The sequence below is a fragment of the Adelges cooleyi genome, unplaced genomic scaffold (assembly GCF_023614345.1).
Source record: "Adelges cooleyi isolate 19-005CV unplaced genomic scaffold, UGA_ACOO_1.1 ACOO_flye_CR_arks_rails_tigmint_CR_PRNA_9, whole genome shotgun sequence".
Taxonomy (NCBI): domain Eukaryota; kingdom Metazoa; phylum Arthropoda; class Insecta; order Hemiptera; family Adelgidae; genus Adelges; species Adelges cooleyi.
In genome coordinates this window covers 11,494,995-11,521,006 of record NW_026096579.1, presented here as the reverse complement: position 1 = coordinate 11,521,006, position 26,012 = coordinate 11,494,995, and the positions used below count along the sequence as shown (strand labels likewise).

The 26,012-nt window shown below is 29.5% G+C and overlaps 3 protein-coding genes across 4 annotated transcripts; 1 reads left to right on the top strand and 2 right to left on the bottom strand.

Moving 5' to 3' along the window:
- Nucleotides 1–153: 153 nt before the first annotated feature.
- Nucleotides 154–12,861, top strand: LOC126846439 (uncharacterized). The gene is made up of 4 exons (XM_050585830.1): nt 154–524; nt 3,077–3,179; nt 4,414–5,006; nt 11,740–12,861. Exons 1-4 carry the CDS (start codon nt 453–455, stop codon nt 11,815–11,817), a joined length of 846 nt encoding a protein of 281 aa, XP_050441787.1. The 5' UTR covers nt 154–452; the 3' UTR covers nt 11,818–12,861.
- A 2,946-nt stretch (nt 12,862–15,807) lies between these two features.
- LOC126846591 (uncharacterized) lies at nt 15,808–19,675 on the bottom strand. 2 transcript variants are annotated; one of them, XM_050586201.1, is made up of 5 exons: nt 19,547–19,615; nt 19,371–19,472; nt 17,025–17,278; nt 16,832–16,936; nt 15,808–16,279 (listed from the first exon to the last, which is right to left on the bottom strand). In XM_050586201.1, exons 3-5 carry the CDS (start codon nt 17,247–17,249, stop codon nt 15,965–15,967), a joined length of 645 nt encoding a protein of 214 aa, XP_050442158.1. In that variant the 5' UTR covers nt 17,250–17,278; nt 19,371–19,472; nt 19,547–19,615; the 3' UTR covers nt 15,808–15,964. The 2 variants fall into 2 exon arrangements, with proteins under 2 accessions (XP_050442158.1, XP_050442157.1); XM_050586200.1 differs by lacking the exon at nt 19,371–19,472 and having other exon boundaries at nt 19,547–19,675.
- A 1,323-nt stretch (nt 19,676–20,998) lies between these two features.
- Nucleotides 20,999–24,349, bottom strand: LOC126846511 (coiled-coil domain-containing protein 97). Its single transcript, XM_050585985.1, has 5 exons — nt 24,093–24,349; nt 23,209–23,534; nt 22,967–23,139; nt 21,836–22,183; nt 20,999–21,606 (listed from the first exon to the last, which is right to left on the bottom strand). Exons 2-5 carry the CDS (start codon nt 23,530–23,532, stop codon nt 21,402–21,404), a joined length of 1,050 nt encoding a protein of 349 aa, XP_050441942.1. The 5' UTR covers nt 23,533–23,534; nt 24,093–24,349; the 3' UTR covers nt 20,999–21,401.
- Between the last annotated feature and the right edge of the window lie 1,663 nt (nt 24,350–26,012).

The following is a 26,012-nucleotide window of genomic DNA, read 5'->3' as shown; positions in this document are numbered from 1 at the left end:
AAATTTACACGACAACGGGATTTACTATAATTTCCTATGGGCCGCCGGAGGCATATTATACGCACCGGGCGTGCGCGAGTCCTTTGTGCGCACCATAGGCGGGCGGGTGGCTTGCCGTCTCACCGCGCACGATCCGCTGGTTTACTACACATCTCCGCGGCTGGCGGCAGTACGAGCACAGCGTTCGAATAGTTTGGGCCCACCTGACGTGCACCCGATACGTAACCGTAGCGAGGAATCGACGGCACGACAAGTGGTTTTTCGACTTGTTATTGTTACCGCATTCGTGTACTCTGTTCCATCGCCACGACTTGCTCGGCAACGAAACGATTGTTGTCAGCGATACATTGTTGGAAAAAGTCGCCACGGACGGAGCTATGCGGCGGTGAAGCGTTCACGACCGGAAGTGACCCTCCGAGGGTTGGTGGTGACTCGCGGTCGACCGGAGGCGAATGATGCTCAAATTTGTCACGCACAAACTAAAGACGCACAGCCTTGACGACCATCGGAGACCCTATTTAAAGGTACTGGTGAGCGACCGGGTAGTAGATACTTTTTAAAAAAGCGACAGTTTCTACCATGTAATGGAATTATCGTTATTTACGATAACACGACGACGAAAACGACCACCCCTTGCGGCACGCCACCTTATACCCCTCGTTGTTTGCCTTGCCTGTGTTCCGCGCTCCCCCCCCCCTGTGAGAACAAAGGAACGCGCGTCGCTACATTGTATGCGTGACATTTTCTCCTCCGTTAGCATGTGTACCTAATATGTGTGTGAGCGCGCGTTCGTCAGCTGATTATTCTAAGCGCGTTGTATCCGTACAGCTCGATCACAGACATCGCGCGTCTATTTTTAATCAAATACTACTACTACTACTACTACTATTATTGTACTACTACTGATGGTCGCGGACCGGTGTTGATAACGACCACCTCGACCATTACAGCTTTGGCGTTTTATCATTGTATTTGTGTACGGAGCACGGCTAGTTGTGATCGTGTCTCGATTTGCAGGCGGAATTCGATAATCAAATCACGTTTATTTTCCGAATACAATTTTTCCCTTTAACCGACCATCCATATTTTTGTCACCAAATATATTTCTCGCCGTCGTCGTTCGTCATTCCGTTCTCACCGGCGATCGAATTATCTATCATCATTATATCACTGCGTTCGAGTTAATCGTTGGCTATGTTATCTATCACTGTGGTTCAGCAGTTTTGCCGTCATGTGTAATATTGTTCTCACCTAATCTTTGACGGGACATCAGGTGAATATTGCTCGCTTTTACATTCCACCAAATAAATTTAAATGATAATATTTTTTTTTTTTAATTTTGTATATTGCTGTATAGGTTGCAAATATTGTACCATATACACTATACACATTAACTCATGTTTTTATGTATTTACAATTACCGTAAAAATTGACTGATAATAAATAGGTACAGTAAAACTAGTCGCTGTAAAACTGAATGTTATGCGATTAAAAACAAATGTGTCCATAATTAATCGATATCCGTTTTACAGAGCATCCGTATTATATAAATAGTTATCGGTGTCCGGTAAATTAAAGAGCTTACATTTTTTAATAAATAAATTATTATAATTATCATATTGGTTTTAAATAATTTATATAACATTTTATGGGGTTTGAGATAAATTTAAAGAATATAGGTTATTAAGACATAATAGATGCGGAATTCGGACTATAGGTACTGTGATTAAACACTGTTGTAGACTACGATTACACTATTTTTTTTTTTAATGTTGATATACACTATGCAAACCTTAATTTTTTTTTTAAATACTTATTAGAAACCAAAACTTGTATTATGTAAAGTGCCGTTAATTTTTTTTATTTAGAACAAATAAAATTATTTATTCTTGGAAACTATATTTACAGTATGTTTTGTCTTTTTTTATAACTAAATTATTTAGTTTATATTATTATTCTTAAAACCTAATTATAATTAAGCTATAGTGATGCATTTGTTTCAACAATGAATTTCATATTTTTTATGTTCAAATACACAAAAAAAAAAAGATACATTCCCTCTAATTATTTGTAGGTAACTATTAAACTTTTAAGGCTTAATTATTATTTAAAGATAATTGTTTGGATGGCTATTGTTATAAAAAATTCTGTATTTATTACAGTTGGTATTAGTTTTAGATATAATGTAATAACTAGACAGGTAGTACTTCTTAATTTTTTTCTTGCGGTTTATTTAGGTATTCTTTATTATAGATATCTATTACCTACCTAATGATAAATTCTTGCTTTAAATAAATAATCTGTTAAACATAAAATGTGTTGAACACTTTTTTTGTCTCTTGTTCTTTTTTAAAATAAATGCAAACAAATTTTTATTCCAATATTTTTGGGACAATGAATGTTTTAACGAGTAAATAAAAAAAAAACATTATAAATAGGTACCATAACCTTAAGTTAAAAATAATTTTACTAAGTTGTGTATTGGAGCTATGATGCATTAATGATTTACTTTTTTGATAACAATAATATGATTTTTAAACTTACATGAAATTAAAATTTGTGTTCAAATTAGGCAAGTACTGTATGTACATAGTATGTATTTTAATATTCAATTTTATTTTAAACTGTAGATTGTTTAGCCTAATACCGCTAAGCATTTTCATACTCTAAATTCAAGATTTAAGATCGTTGGTCTCTAAAACATTTAGTTTTCTTTTTACTGAAGTATACTGTACAGGATCTATGTATATACATGTGTGTAGTATTAATATTTTATAGTCGATTATACTTGGTCATTTAAATATTGATTGTCATTTCGACGTGTACAATAAAATCTGAAATCAATTTATATCTACCACTTTGACCTTTAATATATAAATATGTGTAGGTAACAATGCAATTAGAACAATATATATACTTGTAGGTGATTTAATGTAGTTTTATATTTTGTTAATGTTATGAAGTTTCTAATAAAATGTAAATAATATCAATAAAAAATAAGGATCTATTTATTTACCTGAAATAATTAAATTATTTACAACTATTTGTATTTTAATTTATTTTTAAAAAATTTCAGTCTAAATCTATTGATTGCGATTCTGGCACAGAGTCGGACGACGAACAAAGTCCGGATAGAAAATACAAAGTTTCAAAAGATAGTGTACCTGATTCTACCCCATGTAAGTTTTTATAGTTTATAATCACTACATTTGTTTTTAGTATGAGTTATGCAATAAATATCAATTTGATAAATACTTTACTTAAAAGACCATTTGGTGTAAATTATATTGTTCATAGTTTTCAGGAAAGTGAAAAATGTTTATCTCGTATTTTTATAATTTATTAATTTTTATGTTAGGGATACAAGAAAAATATTTTCTTTTTTTTGTATTTTTCTAATCCTAATAATTACACATTGTATTTCTATTTCTGTAGTTATTTTAATTTATTTTTGTTTACCCAAAATTACCTTTTAACTAAAATCTTAAGCTGTTAGGTTGGTAATTACACAATATTACTTAGAAAACATAGGTGTTCATAATTAAGGTTTTAAAAATATGTTATTAAGAGGATTGGATGTCCATTATTCCTGTCTCTGTCATCTCACGTGCAGCATAGTTATTAAGACACTTATTTTGTCCATTATACCGATCTACTGGTGCGATAAGGAATCTGAAAACAGATTTGAGTTCATTAAAAAGATTACTTAAAATCTGTTTCTTTTTATTTTTTTCAAAAAAAAAAAAAAATTTAACTCTAAATTGAATTTACTTTACTAAGTTATATTTCTGAACGCTATATTATGAGTTTGTATGTGACCAACTTCACAAGGTTTTTACTTATTTTTTTCTCTGTTTTTAGTAACTTACTTAAAAATCAAAGTCTAATGCACCCTCTTTCCAACAAAGAAAATTGTCGTCTTAATCAGAAATCTTATGGTCATGAGAGATTTTCCTGTAAATATTTTTATGACAAAAATATTTATTTTTTTCTTAAATAATGTCTATATTTTGCTTATATTAAATAGTTGCAAGCTGGTCCCTTAATTTACAATTAAAACTGGAGTTTAAATATATGTTATTTAATAAAATTTTCACCTATTAATAACTCATCATATTATTAAAATTTTATTCACACATTTGTCAGTTTTCACTGAGTCTGTATGCTGTAGACAACATCTTGATTTATTTGATTCAATGTGCTTGATAATAAACTGTATAAAATATGAAATAAGTAAATTAAAAAATTAGTAGTTGCTTGTGAGTGGCCATTCATTTATGATTCGTCAAATATATTTAGAGAGTAATGAATTGTCAAATCTTTGTAATGATTATCTCATTTCTTAAGTTTTATATTTACTAAAATTTGTATATACAGTTAGCTAGAACTAATTATTTTTATTACTATGAATAGTAATGGAGAACGTCGAAACTGAAGACATGGTCGGTGATATGGAACCAACTAGGTCTTCAAGTAGTGGCCGCAGTAGTGTTGCTACACCTGGGCCATCTCCTTATTTTCTTGATTCTGCTCTACCCAGCGATTGTGATCAACACAGTTCTGAAGAAGAGTTGGAAGTGATAAATAGCAATCCTGAAGCATTAATACAAGTGGAAGTACCTACCCCTGATCCAGACGAGGCAAATTCTTGTGGTGTGCCTGACAACTCCGCTGTTTCCATAGCTCGTAAACGTTGTCGGTCTGCCAGCGAAGCCGGCTGTGGTAATACTATTGCCGTAAGCTGGTCGGGTTCATCTGATGATGAAGTGCAGGGACTCATGTCGACAAGACCGACTCCATTAAAATTTTGTGCCTCGCCTCCATCTCATGTACACAAACCAGGACAATGTACCGTTTCCGCTTCCCCACCTTTAAAATTAGTACATCTGTCACCTAGGCACTCTGTGTCACTTCCTAACACATCACCACGCAAACGCCACAGGCAAAGGCACCATCCTACTCGCAACGTACAGAGGCCTTGCTTAGATTTCGAAAAAATGCAACAGGTAAGAGTACTAGTATTTAAAAAAAAAATACTTAATACTATTATGGATTTTTGTCTGCTGTTACTTGTCTATAATATTTATTTTTAAAGCGTTGGAGTCTATTATAGCAGTAAACAATATCAGGTTATGCCTACTCATATTTACTCGGGCGGGTCTAGTGATTAATTAGGGTGACTAAACAAATCTGACGACTGATATCGTGTTCCATCGGGACAGCAGGCTTTAGCTTATACAAATATATAATACATATATATATATATATATACTCGAGCACTTAAAATTTCACGGTTTAACTCACCTACGTGTTATACGTTATCAAGTAAAAATATGAAATATGTAGCCTATGTAGGTTATCGTCAAGATGACGTTGGAGATAAGATACATATCGTACCTGGTAAAATTATTAATTGACGCCTACCACCGCCGCGCCGTTGCATTAAAATATTTTCGTAAATACTCGCAATTAATAATTATATATTAAGTATGTATTTATAATAACAGATATTGTTGCGCTAACGCTTAAAAATACTCGCGCTAGATTGTGTTCACGAGCAGCAGCAGCACAGTATTTTATATTGTTGTTTGTCCATTTATAATTATTACGCCTCCTCTAGCCGACACTTGACTCTCGTCCCGGATCTACGGCAAACAGCTATTCTAATCTTATCTATGACAGTTGTAAAGTGGGCTGTGGGGAGATATTTTCTTCGTTTAAACCAAGGCTGTGAACCCAAATTATTTATTTGGGTACGGGTTTTGATAAAAAAATTGTATTCAAGTTAAGCGGTTTCGGTTTTTGGAGTTTATATGAGTTAATTCGGGTTCAAAGCCGCTCTGTGCCCTGATTAAAATCATAACGTATCTCAACAATAATCGCTTTCGTTTAGCTATGTATGACGCTGTTTTCGTAAATGATTACTGCCTACGCTCAAATTTTGTTTATTATTTACTGAAAAGTACGATTTGCGCCTATCCTATTTCAGTAACTTTTAATTTTTATTTTTGGCCAAGTACACGTTGCCCTTGAGACTAATCTAATTGTGTTTGTTTTGTGTGCGTACGGGAGGGGGGTTGGAAGTTCATTTCTTTACAGCTGATTTGTGTTTTATTATGTTTAGTCTGCGATCCTTCGGTAGTATATATAATAAATAAATAAGTAATAACGCTGTATGAACACGTTCCACATGGCTGCCACTGATTCTTTTTACCACGCGAATGGAATGCACATCGAGCAACTACAATAATCATACTACAGAACAGAGTACAGTGAAATGTGAATATGAGAACCTTGTAAAGACACGGCTGGTTCTCTACACAGACAAATGAGTATAGAAATAACATATCTCCGCATACGAGAAATCGATTAACACATTTGATTAAACTATTATTGGCCTCTACCTTTTATGGCCGTAAAATCTAATATTCAAACATCAATCTTGGCAACATTTATTATACTTCTTTTTTCAATTTGTTTTAACTAATTATTTTTAATATTGCAATAGATATAATAAATAATTAGTTTTTATTACACGGCTATCGCAAACATAATTATAATATACAGTATTGTTTTCTGTATTCGGCTAATTATTGCAAGCCTCTATCATATAATAAAAGTGCTCATAATATTTGATACAGCTATTACGAAAAACACTATTTTTAAGTTTCAATATTTAACAAAAATAACTTTTAGTAGAAATGAAAAAAACTTCAAATAAGTTACCTGATATTAAGAAGACTTTTAAAACATGATAGAATGTAGGCAACTAACGATTGTGAACATGGGTCATAAACGGAAATTGAAAAGAAAGAACTGTAAGCATATTTGATGTGGTACTGGAGGCGTATGGCGAAGATAAATTAGAGGAAAAAAAATAGAGGTACTAAAGTTGCTACAGAAAAACGTGTTACCATTAATGCGATTATACAATGGACGTTTAAAAATGGCCCCACATGCACTGAGAAATCCAGAAAAGTTACATAATCATATAATAGTTAAAGACATTGTGGAAGGAAATAGAAGAATAGCGGACGATCTCGTGTTCTTGTAAAGGGAAAATTAAAAAAGATGCCGAAAAAATGTTTAAGAAAATGTATTGGATTATGGGGGATGATAGTTGTGGTGGTAGTGGCCACGGCGACCGGCTGGTGATAAAGAGAAACCTAGCCTCTCGTTAATACCTGTTAAACGCACATCATACAATTGGAAAAAGTAAACATTTCTTAAAATTAAAAAAGTGTGATTACCATCGAGTGATTCTAAAAACCTAATTAAACTGGCGGTGTTTTATTTAGAATAAGACATTCCTCGACAAATGAGTCATCCTTGTTTTTATTAAACGCAAAAGGCAGGCAATAATGTTCTGTCTCGTGGATTTAACGTAAATGTTGTACGTCGTAGTGAAAAATGAGATATAATGGGATGAAAAAATGTGTTTTAGGTATGTGACCCACTACTAGAAGTCATTACCGCCGGGGTTGTTTGTATTGTCTTTTTAGGAATAATCGATAGTTGCCGCCATTGTAAGCACGACGCTTTTAGTCGTGTACGTTGTACGTTTTAACCATTGTTCTTTTTACAATTTTACCTCCTACGTTTTATCTAGTGTGAATCGTTAAATGCGCCCATACGTTTTGAATACTTGTACTAACACGATATGTATAATAACAAAACAGGTATATTCCTAAATGCAGTGTTTTGTCTGCCCATCTACTCTATTCACGGTTTGTTCTCACCGCGCCCTTCCCGGGACACATTTTATGGGTAGTACACTGTTGACTGTTTGTCTATGTGTAGAGTGAATCAGGCTGTGTGCTGAACGTATTTATATTATATGATTATAGTGATACTATGTTGGAAGTAAACAAGTCTCTATTTGAAGGTCACCTTTCCCGCTATTTTTACATACGATATTGTATATTATGTATAATTTTATGATGTTTGTTATTACTAAAAAAAAACCTCTGCTGCCGCCAATGCCGTGATACTCATATTATGCGTGTGGTCTGGGTCGTGGAATTTTCAGAGTTCGCCTCTGTAATACCGGACCGTACGACTCGGCGTCTTACGTCTTGTGCTCCTCCTTCCCACCCATTGCCGATATCTTGTATTTTGTTGCTTCTCCTCTCCCCGCGTGCCGTCTGCCCAGTGCCCACTTACACCCGCCGTCACCTTCATCGCATACATACACACACACTCGAACACATTCCTTTACTATTTTACTACCGCCCGCGGCCCGAGTCCCCGGGTACGATGACGGCGGCAACGACTACTACAACTACCCATTGCATTATTTGTAACACCACCGCCGTCATGGTTACCAACCGTTCATTCAATAATATTCCAAACTACGGCGCTTGTGTAATGTTTTTTTTCCACGCCACCAACACCGTCTACTACGCAGCAGAAAGTAAAAGCATTGTTTGGACCTCCTTCGTGTGTAGCGTTATTTGTTGCCGGTTGGCCATTAACTTAATCGAATCTTTGCGAAGAAAATATTATGAAGTTGTACGAAAGCATCTCCGGTCTCTCAAATTCGCACATAACAAAAAAAATAGAACCCATTCGTTAATTCGTACGAATTATAGTTGCAAAGCAGTCATCAGTCATACATTTCAAGTGGGCGAATTCGCGTTGAATATCACCAAGATTATGCCTGGTTGCAATTTTATTTCTATGTATATATATTTTATATGTATATTATTTTATTTGACATTTTTTTGCGCGCTTTCAAGGACAAACACTTAGGTCTACATAACTTATCACCGTTAGATTACATTGCATAGTGAACATACATCTATTATCTATTAGTTCATTTGATAAATATATAATATATATATTCTTGTTCGATAATGAATAAGACGACAATAGGCGAAAAAATATATTATCGTTATTGCAAAAGTTTTTTTAAATTAGACGCATTGATTAAACAATCATATTAGGATAAATCTATGGTACATGAAGTAATATTTTGTAAATCATCGGGACATGATTTCTCTTGTGAAAGATATAATGAGTGTTTTTTCTAGTATTAAGTATATTTGTGCAGCTTAAGCTAAAAGTAAGCCATCGTAAGTCATTGTAAGGTATAATGTTTACGTATTTATTTTTTATTTTTAATGGCGGATAGTATGTTTTTGCAATAACAAAATCATGAGACTGAAATAGTGAGATTGTTGTTAGTTTTCATTTGTATATTATATAGTTTTAATTAACGTTTTAGCTTTGATGAAAAACTGAGAAGGTATTCATTTTTGTTTATTATTGATGTAAGTATGTTGATTGGGACGGTCGTGAAAAGATAATAAACGTGGACGGTGGAAATATCCATGACAACCATTACCTCGCTTTCAGTTTAGTACTTTTTTAATTCAAAATGTTTTAATTAATAAATCATGTCATTAATTATACGTACTATGTTTTATGATTAATGCACCTTGGTTATTAAGACTACTGACGAGTGGAAAGATACACAAATATTGGAAAATGTGTGAAATATTTTGAATTTTATTTAAGTTGACAACCTAATAAAAATGTCGCATTCATCTAACATCTTGTAAAATTATTTCATGATGATATTATCAACGTATTATAGTAATACGTGTAAATTTAAAAACTGTAAGGGAGAGGGTATCGTGGTGAACAAGTTGAAAAGATATACCCGCTTCTATACAGACATAACTTAACTTAATTTACCAAACGGCATAACGCAAGTGTAATGATACTTAATTTTCGTGGAATAGCGTTAGACAATAACAGTTTGTATACGCATACTATAATAGTATACGAACTAAGTTCTATATTTTGTAGAAATATAGAACTCAAGTTTACTACGACCGTGTGCAATCATTATTGCATAGATTGATAGAATATGCACACATGTGGTGTGACCTCTTGACTAACAAACAAAATAATATCGGCATAAATGTACATCCGGCCAATGGCATAGATGTATATATTTGTATATAGGGTGAAGGAAGATATTTTCGTGGCATAAGCAATTTCGTGATATAATTTGTTAATCGTATCGCGTAATTTCCTATTAGAAAATTGTCTTGAAAATCACACTGATTGTTAAAACAACTGTGTTTTAAGAAGCAGTGTGATTTTCAAAACAATTTTCTAATAGGGAATTACGCGATACGATCAACAAATTATATCACGAAATTGCTTATGCCACGAAAATACCTTCCTTCACCCTACTTCGAAACTTAACACGATATTCGTTTATGAATTCTAAATATCTTTTTAGCGCCTCGTTTTGCACTGATGACTAAATAGATTACTAAAAAAAACAGTCGATTACAAACAAATTAAACATTATACAGTTATTATATAATTGGACTAATAAAAGATTCTCAGTATTTTAGTCATACGGCGTTTAGTATGAATGTAGGTATTTATATATCTTTTTGTTTTTATAATAAAAACTATTCTGCTATACTATAAATGTTGTTTGCAGCTAGATGTACAGTTATATGTATAATCATATTTGATGTAGGTTTAAGGTTCATAAATGTATTCTAAAAAACAAATAATTAGTAAACCGTTTTGGCTAACCAAAAGGTGAACGATCGTTAAGTTATTGCCAAGAGCTTGTCTTTTATGGTTGTCTCGTTTAAAAGTATTGATAAATAATATTCAAAATAAACAAATAATTTTGTTATTTTGTTTTAACTTTCTTAGACGTCATAGAGCATAATATTTTCAACCAGTCTAACCTGTTTCTATAATAATTAGTAAGGTTTCATTTTGTACAGATATATTATAGATTTAATATTTTAATTTAAAAACTTGCGGTATCATGTAACAATACGATCTTCAGCTTAGATTTATACTCTGGAATAAACTTGAGCAACACTTCAGGTTATAAATAGTAAAGAATAAAATACCACTAACAACGCAAGCATAGTATGTTGTGCGCTTTGATGATAGCATTGCTACCAAAGTACGATTATATAGTATAGGTATACGTATACGTATATACAGTGCTAAAGTATATAATTTTTTGTGATTGAGGATTTTTAAATATTTTACTATTTTATTCTGGGACATGTAATTTTTTATTTAGTGTACATACTCCCATGGATTACGCTTCAAATTCATTGCATGCTTTATATTAATATTTTATTATTAATTATCATTAATATAGGTAGACTAATTCCAATTGAAAACTATAAAATTATTTTTCATTTAAATTTTAAAATACAGAGTCGGTAAATTATAAATTATACGTCGTCAATTAAATGGTCATTATTACCATAATTATACCATGTAAACATAATAGATTATTTACATCACTAAGACTCGAAATTTATAGTTATGACCTTGCCACGACAGATGGACTCTCATACTACTAATTTTTAACAAAAACAACGATTTTTTGTAAAGTAATATAATATTACCAAAGTTCTGTTCGTAACTGTCATTTGTTCCTTAGAGCTTACAGCTAGAAGTATTTTATGTTTAAGCTTAAACATAAAATACGATATAAAAAATGTATGTGTCTATTTATTTGTATTTTTTCAAAAAACCTTTTAATTTTACTTTTTTAAATAAAAAAAAAACTTAAAAGTAAGACTCCAATAATTTGTACGGTAGGCTACAGCATTACGCGCCAAGTGTTAAAGGCCAGATGTTCATTGTTTGATGATTAGTCATAAAAAATAATTATATATCTAAGTAATCTTTGATTTTTCAATTTATTTCTAACAGAAAACTTATATTGTGTTACAGCTCAAAGCATTATCTGCGACGACGTGGAGGCACACTAGTAAAGACCACAGTGGAGAACTTTCAGTGTTTTGTTGGTGATTCCATTAAAAATGTTTCATTTGTGTATTTTTCTTCTTATTAATTTTTATTATTTGTATCTAGAAAGGCTGTATCAAAAACTCTTAGATCCGTTAGTTTGAAAAAACTTACTGTTCTTGGCCAATTTTTGTTTTGAATATATTTTTTTATCTTGTTTGTTTTTTTGGTCTTGTGCCACATGTTTACAATATTATTATACTGCACTCGTAATGTGGTAGAGCGGGTCTTACAGGCCTTGTACAACACGATGAATGTAAATAATAACTGAGCCAGTTTATGATGATATTTTATTAATGTTTTTATTATTATTATTATTATTTATATCATTATTATTATTTATATTATTATTATCATGAACTATGATTATGTTTATTAATGTTTTAGCTTCGCGCTTTGCTAGTCTGTAACATTCACATAAAAAAGGAAATTAATTCTTACGTGTTTGTATTTATATTCCTCAAACAATTTTTTGTCTCATTAAATTAAATAAAACTATTTTTTAATGTATTTAGTCATTTAGTACCTAAAACTCATGTGTTATTAAATTTATATGTATGGTTATATTTAATTTAGGCAATGCCTTATTTAGATTTTTAAGTAACAATTATTCGAGTGTCATGTCATACATATTTTTAAGTTCTAATTCGTATTGTTAGAAATATTTAAAAACAAATTATATCAATTTTATTGTTTTTTTTTTAATACAGCTTGGGTCTCATAATATTATAACGTAAGGTTATTATTTATTTACTAATATGTTATTTAGCAGAAGTTGTATAGTAGTTTCCTTGTACTATCTATGTATCTTATATTTGTTTTTATTAACATTATAGTTGTGTTTAACACGAATTGGACGGATATCGACATCAAAATGAGGGAAAGAGAGATAATATGTTATAATAAACATAATTTTATTTTCAGTAAAATGGTATCAAAATATGTATTATATTGATGGTTAATATAAAACTGAATAATTTAAAGATTATTATATTTGTGTATGAATTTCGCGTATTTTTATGAAAATATAGAAACAAGTGTTCTTGATGTTTTAATTTATTAAGCGTGTGAAATCAAACATCAAAATGAGTGTACAACTTGATAATTATAACTATTTACATTTGGTGGAAGTGTGGTAAATAATAAAATAGTAGAAATTGAATCAATTTTATCAATACAAACAATATTTATGCATAGTTATAATAATATAACGATTTATACAAATGTTATTTGTACAGTATTCCTATTACATATGCGTATAAATTGTAGTATGAGGCTTCGTATATTATGTTATTAGGCTAATGACTAATGAGCTATATGATAATACATTTATTTATTTCTTACTACGGATATAACATCCATTTACGTTTTAGAATGTTTATTTAAATTTTTACACACTAAATGTTCTATAGATCACATCTATAAGTAGGTATAGATTAGGTAATAGTTTCGACTTTTGACTCCAATCGGACCTCGATCCAGAAAAAATACAGCCCATTGTGGTTTCCGTTTTTGTAGTAGACCACCGACCAAAATATATTCATCAGCCTCAGGTCAAGGTTGGATAACTTTATATTGAAAAATTAATTTAAATAAACAACCGAAATTGCATATCAAACAGAAGTAGAAATTGACATTGTACACATATCAGTTTCAAAAAGGTCGGGTTAGATATTATTTCTAGATTTTTAAGATTTGAGAAGAGTATTGTTTTGCATCAGTAGACGACTTATTTTGTTTGTAATGACTAATGGGCTTGCACTCGGTACAATGTATAATCAATTTATTGATTCTCCTACCTATACATTAACGAAATTTTCCAAGCATAAAATTGCTAAGAAACGTTCATAGCATTACATGTATTATAGTTTTGGTTAAACAGAGCGTTAATCATTATCATATGATAGTTGATACGTTTACTCTGACGGTTGAAATTGAGTCGCTAATAAAATGATAAAAAACATTTTCTGACTAGATAATTTTTTTTAGAAGTGTTTAGTCATATCATATAAACTGTTAAAACTATGATCTTTAGCATAAAGGACATGCGAAGTACTCGATGATTTTTAAAAAAATAGATGCACAATGTCTCAAAGATGAAACAAACATAATATTTATTCCCAATTTTAGAACGACCTCGCATACTTATTTTTTTAAATTTATGTGTTTTTAGTTTGATTGTTGTTAAAATACAATTATTATTTTTAGATCTCCTGGCAAAAATTCACAATATGCTGCTAGGTGCAGTATTGAGCTTTGGTCTTTGGCCAAACGTATACTATATTAATTTAATCTTAGCTACATCGTGGATTTTAAATTTTGGTGTTTAATCTAAAGCACATAATTTAAGAGATTTAAAAATAAATCCTAAGCGTGTTTATTTATGTAATAGCAGCTGTGCTCAATATTAAAATATACCTACTTATACTATTTTATTTAGTTTAAAATCAAAATGCCATATAATTCTGGGCACATTTAAGCTTTATTGTGTAAAGTAAGTTTTGTTTTGCACTTGGCTATTTCAAAAAGAACAACGTTATATCTAAGTCCAATCTAAAATATAGCCGTCGCGATATATTGATAAACATTAGCATGTTTCTATGGTAAAATAATTTCGCTCCAGTTTAATAATTCATATTTATTTCCTATTTTACATTTTCGTTATCTGATTTAAAATAACATAGGTAACATAGTATAACCTTAGTTTACCAAGGCAACGGGCTACCTACTTGAAATTCCTTTTTTGTGTTATTTCTCGAATAACCAATACAACGTTTTGCTATCGTACAATTTTTTTTCAACAATGCAATAATTTCACATTTGGACGAGAGAAATGCGATTGAACGCATTTGTTCATGATCGTTGACCCTTTTTTATAGATACAATAATAATAAACGAAAACATAAATTACAATAAATTTTCTTAGGGCGTCGTCGAGAGTTGGAACAAGTCAAAGATTTCTGAAATAATATACAGAGATCGAGGAATCAGCAATACATTAATACCTACGACCAGTAGGCAGTATAGACATGTACCTAACGCAGTCCACAGAACAGATTACATAAAATTCAGTTATCCTGTACCCATGCGTTAACTGTGTGCCTACATATTACACCGCAAATGAAAATTAAAACAGATCAAACACATTGAATAATATAGTCTTTTCACGTAGTAATATTGACCAAAATATAGATTTTACATGATAATAACATTAATAGATGGAACCGTCTATTTTCGCGACTAAGGTATAAACACAGTTTACATAGGAAAATCTACCTTTTTTATTAACTACAAAATTGTTATCGTTCTTTCGTAGTAATTAATGAATTCACTTCTGTTAGTTATTTTTAATGAAATGTATTAATACTTTTAGGACGACCGATGTACATACTCTTTAGGCAAGAGTCGTACCATCCAACCGTCTAAAGTTATTTTCGTTTTAGGCGTGACCCAACATTTCGTTAACTAATTCTCCTTTCAAGTTTTGAATTTGAATCACATCACGTAATTAATTTTATCCTAAATATACATTAAAATAAGGTGTCTTCTTGCAGAGGATCCGTATCATTCAAATCCAATTGTTTCATTTCAAGTACAAGTTACAACCAAGATAATCACATTTTTTATAGAAACTCTGACATCTCCCAGCCCTCATTGCCCTGGAATTGAACTTATGGGTTATTGGATAAATTAAAAACAAAACGTTCCTATCACGACTTTTTTTTTGTATATTGTTCTTTAAAGTGATAAAGAACAGAATATTTAAAAACATTTGTTTAAAAAAGTTCAAATTTGTTCGTAAAAATACAATACCTACTGAGTGACCACTTTTCGTGAAATAACCCGTTACATAAAGAAAATCTGCCTAGTATTTAAAAAGTTATACTTGGTTCAGACAAAAAATTAAAAATATTGGTTTTCAGCTCGGCATCGAAGCTAAATTAACCTGAAAAATAGCACAACTTGATCGATTTTTCAATGGTTTTTATATAATTTCATGTGAAAATAGTTTTATTTGTAACAATAAATGGTATTGTAGTTTGCACGGTCGTATTTTTTTATATCCCTTTAATAACATTTAAATTGTATATTTATTGTTTAAACTAAGTATTTTTTTTTTTATAAATTACATTCGCCCCTGCAAATTGTTTTATTCGGATATGACTTCCTCTACTTCTGATTGTTCATCGTCGACATCCAATTCTGCATTTTCATTGCCGTCAAGCGCAGTCAAAGCGTCAATAAGACTGAGATGATAAATGGCTTCTGGTCTTTTAGGGTACACTTTTTTTTCTTCATCGGTCATTGTTTGTAAAACTCTCAGCAAGTTTTCACGACCGTCGTCCATTACGATTGTGGCGGGATTCACGTGTTCACAGTAAACGTCTATCGCATCAGTTAACGAGTTGATTGCAGGGTTGTTTTGAACGTGATCCACTACATGCTTTTGCGCTGCAGATACTACCTGTCGTAAAATACAATTATTTACGTTTTAACGTTCATGCTTATGCGGCAAATCCGTCTGAAGCTAATAATCAATGTTAACTTACTACTTCAGCCTACTGTAATACTAAAAATACCTATAACCCAGAATTTTTTTGGGGGGAGGGGGTGGAAAATTCCATTTAGAGTCCAAAGGAGAGGAGGTTTTGGGTATTTAGAAAAAGTGTCAAACACTCCGACATTTTGTTATAAGTAATAATTATGGCGCTATTGGCTGTAGTGTCAATTTTTTGACATTGTATCTTAAAATGTAGTACGTCTACTAATTAGAAGTTAACAATATGAGAAATTCAGGATAAAAAAACATTAAAATTATGTTCTTTTATGTTTCTACTATGATGTTATACATAAATATATAAATATACTCTGGCCACTTTAAGATACCAGCGCAGAGACTGAAACGCGCCACACCTGGCTTGAGCATTTTTTTCTCACCCAAATATATATACCGATTTCCATTACATTTCCTCTGTTTAACTTGTGTTAACTATACGTTATAAACATACTACTCAACTTTTTCATGATTGTTTAGCGTTTTGATGATATTTTCGTTGGGCATAACGTGTTCCGGTGGTACGGTTGACTCTGTAACTATATGTATATCTGTACCCAGCCCTAACTAAAAAAAAAAATTACTTTAAAAATTGCATTATTATAATTTATCAATTTGTTATTTATATATATAACGAATAATGAGAGTACTTAACTCGTTTTTTATACTGAAAGCCCATTTCTTCCAAGAACGTTTTGGCTTCCTCGTCTGGTACCCCAGGTACCTCGACAGCCCACTCATTTACATAGTGATGTACATTTCGAGTGACAGTAGGGTGAATACAATCCGTGTCGTGATAATCACTACAAACGTCTACGCCGTACACCATTTCAGAGGTGAGAATAAATGCAGTCAATGCCAAAAGTTCGGTTGCGGTCATCTTCAGACTTCAAGGTATTAGATCACAGTCTACAGATATATTAATTATTATTTTTATACTAGTACAGTAGAACAAATTATAATTTATACATATAATATATTTTAGCTAAACAAATTTCAAATTAAATCATTATTTTTAATGATCAAGTTATATTTATTATTTAAGTTTAAAATATTATTTTAAGGGGTGATATTGCATTTTAAGCGGTGACTTTTAAAAGTCAAATAGCAACTTATAGTTTAGTTTACCCATCAAAAATTGTTTTTTTTACTCGTCGGACGCATCCATTGTAGAAAGCGTACGTTTGTACTGTCTTGCGATTCATTTGTAATACTTGGAGTAAAAATTGCATTAGATCTACAATTTGAGCGAGATATTGATTACATTTTGCAACTATACCAACGCCCCTCTCAGCTATGTCATTAATCACTTTTATTTAAGAAATAATTGTATTAATTAAGAAAAATTATAATTACAAAATATTGTCTTATCTTTCACGTAATCGATATTATTTGACCATAATCCATTATCAATATCAAAAAATTCACATTTCAAAGTAACTTTTTCAAGGCAAATTCGCTGTGGTCTGTGGACAACGTTTTAACCTTCTTTTCAAAATCCAAAGATGATGGTTATTTTCAAATTTTTGAAAGGAAACGCAATAAAGCAAATTTGTTCATTTTCATTTTGTGTAGTAATTACTAGGTGTAGGTATACTATTAAAAATATTGTTTATTTGTTTGTAAGTTTATAAAAAATGTAGTTACGGTATATGGGATTGAAATAATTTAAAAAAACAATACTTATTAAAATTTGCTTATTATTTTTTTTTCTGTATTCCATGGATTCAACTATGTTTCGAACTATAAGTACAGTGTCGTATAGTGATTGGAAGGTAGATATAGAGGTTTATCTCATCACACTTAAAATTATTTTTTATCATTAAATATACTAAGGATTTTATAAGAAACTCTTTTTAGCTTACATTATTATTTTAATGAAAAAGCTAGTACAGTGGGTTGGTAGCTTAGTGTGGACGAAGCATATTGGGAATGGGGAGGTCACAGGTATGTATGAGTTATTACAACTGAAAATGTCAAAATCACTTTCAAATAAACATTTCGATGCGAATCTAGTATCTACTATGGTAGAAATACAAATATCAAAAGCATTGAACTTAAGAACAATGGCTTAATTTGCTTAACATTTTTTTAGTTTTAGGGTGTATACGATTAGGGTTGTTCGTTTATATATAATAATTAATTGCCATTGTTACTCATATATCGTACCTAATTAACAATCTAATGAAAATATTTTTAAATGCGGAATACCTGTTGACTCTTGATTCACTCACACATATCATAACCTAGACATAATTGATAACGGTCAAAGTGTAAATAAAAAAAAATTTGACAACAAATTTTTGAAAAAATTTTATATGTTATAACCCCATTCTAGATTTACCTTCGGTCGAATTTCTAAACCTGAAGCCCTAAAACTTCACTTAAAAAAGCGAAATAAAGAAAAAGCGTCCACCTATTTTACGGGAAAGGGTTTATAATATTTTTTTTTGGTTTGTCAACGTTTATCGGTAGTACTATGTCTAAAAAATATTCCATAGTTATTGGGAACTAATTAGACTATTTTTAAAAAAGTTTTAGAGCACCGTCATTTCAAGTTGAAAAATATGTACATTTTTTTGGTGTTATTCTCCATTTTGAAAGTAGAAGGAGTGAATTTTTAAAAAATGTTTGATTCTTTAAAAGACCTTTCAAGTACGCTTTATAATTTATAAAAATGCTACTCGAAGAAATTGGTTCAGTGGTTTAAAATATATCGTGGGTGCAGACACAGACAAATTAATAAGAACACATTATTGTAAAAGCAATCTTCTCAGCTTCGCTCAAAAAAACTGTTACATAGCATTTCGATAACCCAGTATAGTAGTAATATCAAAATTCAAAGATTTAAATAAATATGAAGTTATGTAAGTTATGATATTATAAACGTTACATACTTTATATATCATAGTTATTACTTAATAATTTTATAATTCCGTTTACAGTCAAATTAAATAATTAATTTTTTTAACTAACTATTATAAATGATTTTAGTACTTACTCTACTTTTTCTCTATACTAAATAAATAATGTGGAATGTTTAAATGAGGTATAACTATAATATTTATTTTATAGTTCAACAATTTTTCACACAATCATTTAACTATAGAAATAAAAAAAATCGATGGACGATGATACTAGTAAATTAATATATTATGTACGAGCACAGCAACTTACTGTAATAAGTTCCAATTTAAAAATTGCACAATTTAATATACGTCAATGGTGAACATTAACTAGTGTATTTTTCGTGCCTTGTATTTTTTTATCCCTAAAATAAATTTATACATGCATCGTTTATTGTCAGAGAAAAACAATAAAACGGTAATTATACACTTGATCGATTTTCCACTTCTTTACAAAGCAAAATGGGAAATTACATGAATAATTAATCCGAGAATGACATCATCTAAATGTTATGATATTATGCATGGCGCACACATCTGTTTTTTGCACGCGATTATAGTAGTATACAAATGCAGGCCTAATATAGGCAGAGGTAATTAGATGGTTCTCAATGTAAAATTATTCGAATTTTTATTGGTTGGTTACAACGAATTCAAAATGTTTGTTTATTTGTTATTTTTTATGTTGTTCAAATTAATAAAACTATATTTTTTGCACTACCTATTTTCTTCCTTTTTTTAAATTTGTCTTTTATATAATACAATTTATTTAAACATTATGTTTCGGAAATTTTTAACTTCTTATATAAAAGTTAAAATAATAATAATATTCTGTTCAAATTTCAATTGTTCAACAACTATTTTACACATGGAAAAAGTTGTTGTTTAAACTTAATAATTTATAAAAATAAACATTTTTTTTTATATTTTGTTTTAACTTAGGTGGTTTGATTAAACAAATATATCCAAAACCACCCTATGAAGTATGTTCCCGATTGTAATTAACCGCCTATAGTGTTATCAACATGAAACCTGCACAGTTAAAATTCTAATGAAGTGTACACTAGTCATATTTTGAAAACATTTTATTTTTTAATTTGGACATTTTTTTAAATTTTTGGGCTAAAAAAAAAAAATATTTTGTTTATTACTGTCATTATTAATTTAGATGCGCTTAATCTAAAATATTGTATTTTTACACAGCTATATTATAGAATAAATTTAATTTAGTTGCATAAATTGTGTATATTTCCAATAAGTGTAAATTGGAAAATTTGAACCCTTACTACTGGTGTTAAAAATTAAAATAATTTCTCCATCATCAAACTTTTACCAAATGTTTCACTAACATAAGTAAGTATTACATAAATTAAGAAAATGTTCGTTCAGTTACATATGTGTTGTGGGTCATTAAAATTGGCAGTTTTTAGGAAACCGTCCATGTTTGGAACCTATAATGAATAGCAAAAAAAACCAAAGTGTCTCAAAGATAATTTGGGTCATAAGAACATAATTTAAATTTTATAAAAGAAAAATTTTTTTTTAAATTTTTGTAAAAATTGTTTTATTAAATTTCTTTTAGTAGTTATTTATAACATTGTATTTAATCAATGATTTAACTTACTATATAAATGCTAGAATTGATTATCAATTATAAAATGTATATATTAAATGTTAATAGAATATTATACACAATTGCCATTGGTCACACAATTCACAAAAACAAATGTTTAATTAATATAATATAGATTTTGTTAACACTTAATTAAGAGAGAAACTTTTGTTGAAATTATTGATTAAAGTGTTAGTATTAAAATTGTAGAAATTATAACATATAAAGTTTAATTAGGAATTGAAATGTATCAACTATCTTTGAATCACTAATGGCAACATATAATAACGCCAATCACAGTTGAATGTGATGTACTTAATTTTCCTAATTAACCTTTGATCAGACAACCAGGCTAAAAATTTACCCTAATCATAAAATAGAGTTGTGACCGACGAAAAGTTTACTTAATTTGTGTGACTGAAAACCATGCAATTGACAGAAGGGTGTAGGAATATAGTTATATAAAACTTAATATTTTATTTTATTTAATATTAATTTAACTACATGAATAGGTTTACAAATTTTTAAATTTATCTGTAACACCATCAGCCATTTCATTTTTTTGCAGCATTTTCATATAGATATCTAATTCATCATCATTATCACTATCATCGATGGGCATAGGTGATGTTTCAGGACTTTCTGAATCAAAATATTTTTCCTCTTCGTCAATTCCTTGAATAGCTAAATTATCATATGCAGGATTATCATCCACTTTGCTAAATATACAAATAAAAAAAAACAACAACAATGAATTGGCCAAACAATATCATTATAAAGATAACATAAACGTTATAATATAGTCGTAATAGGCTTATCTGGATTTGAAATAAATTAAATTCCAGATCTTCGTAAAATTAAAAACTCCAGATTTTCAGATTTTAGTCCCATTCCTAACACACACATATATATATATATACACACACACATATAGGTTTTAGGTCTTACCTGTAATCAAAGTCTTCTTCTTGACCACTAAGGAATTTATGGAACATATGTGAACGAAATTCGTTTAATAATAGAAACCGTTCGTTTTTACTTAGTTCTTTGGTGTTGTATGGTTTTTCATTTAGAGGATGACTTTCTTTCCAACGAATTTTTGCAATTTTAACTGTTTTTTGTTTGGCTTGGCTATACTCACCCCAAAGTGATTGTGTTTTAGTAACTTCAGTAACCATAGATTCTTCATCTGAGCTAATGTCCTCTTCAAGTTTTTTGGCTTCATTACTCTCTTGTATTTGCTTTAAATTATCTCTACTGTCACGATCAATTTGCTCTAATAGGATACCAGTTAACCTATAATAAATAACTATAAATCTTAGAGAGCCGTAATTTTTTTTTTAAATAAAGGAATAAAAAAAAACATTTTTAAGTATTAAGAAAAGTTCTGGAAATAAGCGTTAGAGAAATTTTAATCAGGTCTCTACTCAAATGACTCAAAATAAATTTAAAAAAAAAACATCCTACAAATTCAAATATTAATTTTAAAGTTATTATGTATATTAATTTTAATGTGACAGCTACATGTAATTAAAATTATGATTTCTTTGCTACCTTCACAGTTGAGTCAAAAGTACACTGCTAGTGGCTACAAGTACAAGTTTAACCAATTTGGGAAACCATTAAAATGTCTATGTAATATTTATTTTTTAATAGTTTAAATAGTTTTAATAGTTTATGTAATATTTTTGCTATAACACAGTCTGTCCCAAAAGTCCCAGGAATGAATTTACTAACATGGTACCAGTGGCTTTGTTTTCAGTGAACTTTGTAAGCTAATACTAGCATGTCTTAACAGTGTACATACCAAGTTCAAGGTTATACAAGCATGAGCTGCAGTTTGCGTAGGTACAGTACGATAATAGTACAGTTCGGTTACTCATGAAAATTAATAGTATCATTGAACAAAGTGTGGACATTAAAATTTGCTTTAAATCTGGTTTCTCAGCAAAAATAGCATTGGAAATGTTACAAATTGCATATAGTGAGTCGTATCTACACAAAACAGCAGACCCGGGAACTTTCGGTACGGACTGTGTATATATATATATATACATATATAAGTGTATATCCATTTACGTGTTTTGTTCAGTATCTAAATGATCAAAATTTAGTTTTTCTTCAGGGCTTAGATACTGTCCAACCAGCTGTTCCCAAAGAAGCGGTTCTCGGTTGCGCATTTCACTGTCATTAAAATAATCACCTTTAACCATTTCAAGAAGGGCTTGATATCGTCGATTTTTACAGATTACCTATAAAAGAAATTATAGTTGTACATTTATGTATTATGGATGAACATAAAATTAATTAAAAATGCATACTTTTCTTGATCGTAATGATCGACTTAATCTATGCAAATGAAAATTAACATCATGATCGGTTTCATTTAGAGTTTTAAAGTATTTAAAATGTGTTTCAAGTAAGTAATCGCCAAATTTATAAAGAAATTTTGAATGACTCCTATTTAGAATTTCTTCAGCAATTTTTCTCCTTTCATCAGCGGATATATCAGGCTCATCTATTTGTTGACTTTTGAAAACACTGTCTGATGCTTCTTTGGTAATATGATCAAGAATACTTTGTTTTAAAACTTCTGTAGATGGATCAGCTACAGACGTGTAGGTATTTTCTTCTTGATCTGCCATTTCTATTACAACACAAGTTTATACTACTATGACAATATATAAATTTAGGGTATAAGTATAATATATAGATATGAGAATACAATTGAAATAACTTTTTAAAAAAACAAGTTGATTTATAGATAATAATTTTTTTTAAATTATCTGCAAGAGAAAGAAACTGCCACTGACCAAGAGTTAAATACATAATAATTTGTAACTCTGCTAAGTTATACCACTCAAGAAAATGTATATTTTAAATGCAATTGTGAATTTATTTTATTTATACTTGGAATTTATATTTTATTTTACATTATGATACGTTGTAATGTCTGAAAAATATAATTAATAACATTTGACATCTGGAAACCGCTCATAATATAAAAAGTTATAATTTACTGGTAATATGTAACAATTAAAATATTTTAAAACTAAAACGTTTTGAAATATTAAGTTTAGAATAATGTATTAAAACCTTTTAATCGCTTAATACAAACATAGTTACTAATGGGCTTAGTATTACTATTTTCTGTATCCTTTATATTACTTAAACTTATAGTTATTTAATTTTAAATTCTACGTACTGCTTTTACTTCTTCAATATTTTAATCAAGAAAATATTCTTCTAATAAAGTCATATTATTATATATATTAATTGGTATATTTGTACGCCATCAGGCCATTAGATAATAATTTACTTGACATGAAAAACAAAACAAAATTAAAAGTATGAATGATATAAATTTAATTGAAGAGTAAAAGATAAAATTAAAAAGTTAATTAATAATTATTATTTACTAATATTCAAAAAAAAGTAAGACGACGGGGGGCAGCTGAGTGTTGACACTTCTTCTAAAAATTGATAAGAGATAATAGTTCTTCCGAATGATAACACAAATTTTTATTTTATCAGCATGACCAGGCTCCAAAACACTAAAATATAATACTACAGTCTATCAGTATGCCAATCCACAAAAATTACAAGTAACTAAAATCTAACTAATATTTATCAGAGTTCTCTGTTATCTATAAAACCGGGTCCCGGCGAACGGCATAATTCAAATAATAAAAGAATCAGCTTAAAATATTGAAAATATTTATATTTTCTTAAATAGTTATCAGAATCAGAGTATTAATTAAGTCTATAAATTTTTATGATAGATGTAAGAAAGATTGAAGTGGGTTATTTATTTATAAGCACGTATTGCTCTCCTGCACATCACCTCCAGACCTTAGTTTTACACTTTAACAATTTAAAAAGCAGTTTTTAAAAATTTTAAGCAACTGTTTATTGATCACTTAAATTTTTTTAACATTTTCAATTAGTTCCAAAAGTTGATAGAGCACTGGAAAACTAAAAATGGAAGTATTTTGTTAATTTCAAAATATTGTAAAATAACGTGGGCAAATTTTTTTCAAAAATAGCAACTATAAAATTTCAATTATTTTAACAGTTGTTGAGTGTTTTACTCTGAATATATATGATTACAACAAAAATACGATATTATTTCAATGATATAATTTTATTGTCAAATAATGTAATTACAGTTTTTACACTAACTAATTATTAGTTAATAATTAATAAATTTATACTTAACACATGTGCGCGTTTAACCATCGACTGGTGACCCAATGTGCAACGTAGCTGGCCCCCTATCAAATAAACAAAAGTTAAACTAGGTATATATATTTAACAATCACAGTGTAATTTTACAGTTTTGTACATTTAAAAACTTAATGAATTATTAATTATTTCATAGAAAGTATTACTGTAAAGTGAATTGTTGAAAAGTATAATATTATAAATTATAATTTATAATATAAGCTATCCAAGTATTGATTAAAACACTAAAAGTTTCAGTATTTAGTTATAATAATTTTATATTTAAACAAAGTGATAAATAAAGAATTATCTTTTATACAATTATTAGAAACTGTCCGTTCTTTTTACGGAATAAAAATTATCAAAATATATCACAAATTATGATTTTGTGGGAAGCTAATAAATAATTTGTTAAGTTTACTAATAATATGTGCTTAGTTCAGATTTTTTAAATAAAATATTGTATACCTAATTCATTTAAAAACTTGTGATTTAAATAAACAAATTGTGCAAGATTTTTAATGAAGTTTACTGTTTTAGCAGTTTCAATATGTATTTTAGACTGCTATAGGAATTTAATATTCGTCAAGGAAAATATATTACATTTTTAATAAAAAACCGCGGTTACAAAATATAAACAATGATTTTTTGTACGTTGTACCTAAATAATTTGTACATGTTGTCTTATTTGCAACCTTTTATTTGTTTTTTGACTTTTTATACCTACTAAAATGAAAAACATTGTAAATAAGTACGCATAATATTTTATCACGTGAAAAGAAAGTGCTTGTTGCAAAAAAAAGTTCTATAATATTATACAAAAATCGGGTTTTGGTAATTTTTAAAGGACTTCTAACACATTTTACACTTAATCAAATATTTAAAATTCACAAAAAATGAA